The following is a 6,394-nucleotide window of genomic DNA, read 5'->3' on the forward strand; positions in this document are numbered from 1 at the left end:
CAGTGTCTGTATATTTTTTAAATAATTACATAAAATATTAAATGAATAATTATTATATTATATATAGTTGTTAAATAGATAAAAATTAATTGTATTACATACAATTTTATCAATATTTATAATATAAAACTTGTCATTGATGGGAATGTGTACATATAAAATTAATTTTGATTAAAATTATTCAAAAATTTTTAATTTTATTAAATTAATTTTAAAAAATAACATTCATGTCATGACATAATTAATTATAATTAAAATTAATTATATTAATTAATTTTTTTATAATTAATTTTACTCAATTAAAATTCAAACACACCCTTAGATTAAAAAAAAAAAGTTTAGAAAGTTGAGCTTTATGCTTGCTTTTTCATTGAAGTCCATAAGCGTATGTGGTTTGCAAATCGGCATAGGAGAAGAATATATGTTAAAATAGCAAACCAAATTACCACTGTAACAAGTTCATTTCATATTATTATAAATAATATATGTAATTATTATAAATGTTATGTTATGGTAAGATTTCTTTATTCTTAATGTCCTAATAAATGACTTAAAAGGAGTTTTTTTGTAGTTAATATATACCATATAACCTTCAAAGCCTATATAATACACTATTATATGCCTTTTTATATCGTTGTAACATTAAGATAGGACTTTAATAGTTAAAAGCTTATAAATAGCAACCATGTTCAAAGCATATGTATTAAAGTAAATAAGAAATTCTCCTCCATTGTTTTCTCTCCCATTTCTTGTCTTATTTTGTTCTTCTCTACTCTTCATATTACTTATATTTTATAACATGTTATTAGCATAAATTGGCTTTTGAAACTAAGAATATGGATATTTACCTTTATTTCATTGGACTTTTGTTTTTTACCAACCATTGGACATAAAAATAAAAATATATGTCTTGTGAATAAAAAAATAAGGGATGGAAGCATTAACATGATAGCGAGTAATGCCAAATTAATTAATGGTTCTAAAAAAGTAATTATAATATTACTCAAAAAATTATTATAAATGACACATTATATTCATTTTAAGTGTGTGTTTGATTTTTAATTTACATCTGACAAAAGAACATTTAGCGAATCTAACTATTTGTTGAAATTTGCAAAAGCATATCCTAAATATGGTTTGAATGTGCTTTTAAAAATTATCTAAATAGACCCTAAGTCTCGTTCAAAAAAAAATTAAAGAATATTTTAGTCATTTCTTATAAAATATAATTTCATTTTAATCCTTAATCTACAATGAAATTTAGGAATTATTTGATACTTTTTTTAATCAAAACTGAATTACAATACTAATCAAAATAAATAAAACACATCAAGTAATAAAAACAAAACAAAAAAACCTATTCTCTTTCATCATCTTTCATACCAAACTTAAGACATGGATGATAATTAAAGAGACAAAAATTAACTTTCAGAGTGTGAGCTAATTTAGCCAGATATTCAGCATCCTTATTATCATTCCTAAGTACATAATTAAACTCAATTTGTTATACTACAGAGATAAAAAAAAGATCTGGTTTGCTCAACAATATTCAGGGATAGTTGGCATCACATTTTTTAATAATCAGGTTGATCCCTTCAGTACAATCTGAAAAAATAATCAGCTTGAAAAAAAAAAAAAAATTCCCTTCCTTGCGTAAGTAAAGTCCCTCTATAATACCCAATCATTTCTGCCGCCGCTATGGGAACAGATATCAATTTGCGACTAAAGCCACAGATCCATTTATCCTGAGCATCGCGTAAATTACATATGACTATCCTATTTTGGTGTGAAAATGCACGCATCCCCATGCATCGCAGGGGTTAATTACGGCCTTCTTGCGTCTGTTATTTCTTCCAATATGCGTTTTCGAACATCAGGGACATGAACGACCAAGGGGAAGAACTACAAGATCAAGGACAACAACTTCCCTGTTTCTCTATTCGCGAAACGGGAAATCTTATCCGTATAAGGTAAGGTGGCTGATCTCTATGATGAGAGCTTTGTCCAAGACGTTTCGTTCTGTTAAATGTTCAATCGCTAATCCTAATTCACCTAAACTCTCTTCCCCATCATCGCCGTCTCTTGTTTCAAATTCAAATCCCAAATTGAGGCCCAATTCCAAATCAGCCTCCTGGTGTGTTTATCTCATCATTGCTACTAACCACCCTATCAAAACCTATGTTGGCGTCGCAACCAATTTCACTCGCCTGTATGTTCAAAATCAAGTCTTTTAATTTTGTTCATGTTCCATGCTATTTGATAAGTGCTTATTATGCTTAATATGCGTTTGACTTGGATAATCACATAAGCTTCAGAAATTCAGGACATAAGCATAGGTGCACAATAATCAGAGTGTTTTTGGGGCTTAGAATCGATATGAAGTATTTTGGCATGAAGTGCTGATGTTCACATCCGATGAAATGGCTACTTTTGGTCGGCAATGAATGGTTGTTGGAAAATACAATGCCTTTTGATTAAAATTGTAACCTTTCTCGGATATAGGTGGCATGGTGAAAGATTATGTTTGGATAAAGAAAAAGAAGTTTTTGACACTAATAGAAGACAATTTTGGGAATTGGGGATAGACATTCAGATTTTCTTATTAATATATAAAATGTTGTACATTCGGATATTGCATATACTTGCTGCTTTCAAACAGTTGGTTCAATTTTGCTTTTAATGATTCATCCAAAAATTAATAAACTATTATGGTTATTTGTAGTCTTGATTGTTTGGGAGTAATCTTACCATCTAAAGCTTTTGATGATTTTTATAGTAGTTCCTATGTTCTTAAAAGCAGCCACAAAGCACAAACTCCAATGTTTTTTTTTTTTCCCATGCTTGTTGATATATGTCTTAGCCCTCAGGTTTTTGTTTGCTGAAAAATATGTATAGTGCTTTTCTTGCTAAAGGGAATTGCTCATCTAGAACAATTATACCTGGAGATAATAAATCCAGGATCTGGCTAGGTTCTATTGTAACATCGTTCGCTCAAGTAGCAATCAACCTTTAACCACTTACTTCAGCAAAAGGACTGAGAATGACTGAGATCCTATACTTTGTCACTGAGATATCCCTGGAAGTGACTTGTTTGAGCTTTTTAAGAACATTGCAAGAAAGCTGGTCCAGGATTGACAAATTTAGTTAGCAACTGAGAATTGAAGAGTGCTGGGCATATCATTTGCAATGCTGCCTTGTCGCCAATGAAATTGGGTAGTGTGTTGGGATTAAATAATGTCATTAGCTAGACTGTATTGGATTATTAACACTGTATTGTCAGCTTAAAGCTGTTTCCTAAGTCATTGATAGAGCGAGAATGTTAAAAATGCAAAATATAGGGAATGGAAGCAGCACCAAGATGCAAAATGGCATGGAGAATAAAAACTTGTTAATACTGAAAGGGGCTGAGCAAACAAGAGCAACAATTTAATACCTAAGGAAGACTAATTCAGAATCATCAAAGATGCTTGAGATGCATGATATATAATTATATGCAACATTAAATTCCAATTCCAGTGAACTAAAAGGCATATGAGGTCCTCTTTCTGTCTCTCACTGTCTCACAAGGCCAGAAGTGGAAGCTTTAAACTGTAAGATTGACCTTAGCTTCTGTGGTTAGGATATGGAATTTGGTAGCTACATAAGAATATCATGTGGTGGGGAAGTTATCCTTTTACACGTTACTTTAGCTGTCCGCAGGTTGAGTTAGCTCATTAGAAGTTAATTACTGTTCTCCTTTATGGCTTAATAGATTTCTATTTCTTTATTGTAGCTAATTCTGCTTTCTTTCAAGTTTTAGAATTTTTAGATGATGATAGTGGAGTTAAATAATTATATTTTTGATATTAATATGTTAATTGATGTAGTCTGAAGCAACATAATGGTGAAATCAAAGGTGGTGCAAAAGCATCCCGTGCCGGAAGGCCATGGATCTGTGCATGTGTCATTTGTGGTTTTACAGACAGAAGTGAAGGTCTATATCTACTTTATTTTCATCTAAAATTTTACATGTTTGTAGTGTGTATTTGAACTTCTTTTTATGTTTCTTTATTTATGCGTTGTAGTTAGCATGATTGTTGATAGCTATAGCTGTCAATTGCGAACTTTGCTTATATTGTTGACCAGATTGAGCTGAATGCTATGCTGTTACTTTTATAATGTTCCATTGATTTTGTCACCTTTTTGGTGACTTTCAGTTGTGACATTTGAAAATGAAAGCGGAGAGCAAATTGGTCTAATTTTATTCTCTGTTCATACTGTGGTAAAAGTTGAATCATGCAAAGTTTGGTGAAGTTCAATAATGTGTTGATGTGTTCACATTGCTCAAGGGGATATTTCCAAGTTGTATACATTTTTTAACCCTCAATTGTATTGCAAGAGATAACGATAAATTGTCAATTGATTTTATTTTAAACTTTGACCAAAAATTTTGTGTCCTAATAATTTTAGCCTTGTAAACCATCTTTGCAGAAGATTCAGCTATGTGGTCGCTTTTTGTATCATCTGAACATTAATTTTTGATAAAGTTTTTTTTCTGTGAAAGTGAATCATTGTATCCGGCATGCATAATACCCTACAGTTTCTGGTCCCACTTTCTGTCTATATTTTTTTTCTTGGTAACAATGGAACTCTGCCGCCACCCCACGGCCCTTGTTTTTGCTTACAATTCTTACAAGACCTTGAGACCATATTGCTTCAAACAACAAAAATTCCAATATAATCTTTAGTTATTTGCTTTTCGAATAAAAACATAACAAGTTGATGGTTTTTACAGCTCTACATCACATGCTCGAATGATTCAGAAAATTTCATCCCACGTTGCATGTTCCGCAAAAACTAACATCTAAGAAGTTTCTACTCATTAGGTCCTTTGTGAAAACTCTTGTTCAGCTATTTTGAGATATTTAAACTTGAGATATCATTATGGTATTTTTATTTTGAACCTGTGTGTAATTTTGCAGCATTCAAGATGTCCATAACTTTTCTATTGATGAATATTTTCTTGTTTCTTCCCCATTGTAGCTTGTGTGTTTGAATCAAAATGGAAAGCCTTCTCAAGAAGAGTTCCCCAGAAAAAGCAGAATAAGCAGATTGAGGATGCATCACTTGCATTGCTGCAACGCAGACAAGAAGCTCTAAACAGAGTGAAACGTTCACTTGACTGCAATCACTTAGAGATCAACTGGCATTTGAATCTATTTTGATTCAACGTCAAAGATTTTGTGATATAGCTAAATAATTCTGTAATTATAATCCGTCCAAATGCCAAGACATGACCCAAATATTTAAGAACTGTACCAAAGAAATTAAAGGGTTCTCGTAAACTAATAAAATACGTTTACATTGTTTGTCATTGTTTGCTCTGGCATATGATTCCCAACACATAACATTGCAAATAACGAAGTTCATCAAGTTTTCTTCAAAACAAAGATAATTAGTTACATCCATTCCTCAGGTGGAGCATGACAGAATGCTTCAAAAAATCGCAAAGCGAAGTTGGGCAGTAACAGTCGCAACCGAATCGGGTACAGCACATCTCCATCAAGAGCAGTGACGAGTGGGATGGCTTCTTGCTCATTGTTAGTGTAAACGAACATTGATGCCAAGAAAGCCGTGTGATCTGAGTAATTACACACAGAAAATATGCCATGCAGATCAGCACTCTTGTATCTGATAAGTGATAACTGGCTGCATAGTCCACCAAGCAGTACCGGCTGTCACACTTGTGCCCACTGACTTGAAAGGAATGTCCAATTCCTTCATCACTTATCCATAAACTTCGCTCCCCAAGTTCTATGTACTGCGGCCTTCATCCTCAGGATAAACCGGAATACAGTTGTAATAATTGACACAGCCTTGTTGGGAAAACACTCTGATGTTCTGGATTGCGTCAGCATAGGGAAAGGAAAGTTCAATATCAGTCGGCGGGGAGGCGGTTGCCGGTATAAGTTTCGAATGATTAGCTAATCACTTGCAGCTTAGCGTACAAGACGGCGACACAAGCATTCACGACAAGGCGTGTCATTTGGGCTGCCTCTTGGTCAATTTGTGCAGCAGTTGAAGCGTGATCATGTTCAGATAGACGGAGAGTCAAATAAGATGACACGATGGAATGGATTGAGTTGCGGAAGGTGTCGAAGTTGAGCATATAAATACGCTGTTGAGGAATCGTTGAATTCGGCATACGAACAAAACCAGCAACGTTACTGCGTTCTAAAACAGAGATGTAGTCAGGGTTTGATCGTGCATGGAAATTGCTCGGGAGCGTCATCCACGTAATCGGGTTTCTGCTTCTTCTTGCTTGGACCAGCGAGATTGAGCGACATGATGGTTGCTAGAATACCAGTTGATCTTTTCTTTTCGACACATACCTGAACTCTGGCTTTTCTCCTTG

General features: G+C 33.5%; 1 protein-coding gene across 2 annotated transcripts; it reads left to right on the forward strand.

The window, feature by feature from the left end:
- The first annotated feature begins 1,697 nt into the window (after window positions 1–1,697).
- LOC129315019 (structure-specific endonuclease subunit slx1) lies at window positions 1,698–5,353 on the forward strand. 2 transcript variants are annotated; one of them, XM_054958511.1, is made up of 3 exons: window positions 1,698–1,970; window positions 3,867–3,973; window positions 5,023–5,353. In XM_054958511.1, exons 1-3 carry the CDS (start codon window positions 1,882–1,884, stop codon window positions 5,202–5,204), a joined length of 378 nt encoding a protein of 125 aa, XP_054814486.1. In that variant the 5' UTR covers window positions 1,698–1,881; the 3' UTR covers window positions 5,205–5,353. The 2 variants fall into 2 exon arrangements, with proteins under 2 accessions (XP_054814486.1, XP_054814485.1); XM_054958510.1 differs by having other exon boundaries at window positions 1,704–2,209.
- The last annotated feature ends 1,041 nt before the right edge of the window (window positions 5,354–6,394 follow it).

The sequence above is a fragment of the Prosopis cineraria genome, unplaced genomic scaffold, assembly GCF_029017545.1.
Source record: "Prosopis cineraria cultivar Desert tree isolate PC_DT_omini unplaced genomic scaffold, ASM2901754v1 PC7, whole genome shotgun sequence".
Lineage (NCBI taxonomy): Eukaryota > Viridiplantae > Streptophyta > Magnoliopsida > Fabales > Fabaceae > Prosopis > Prosopis cineraria.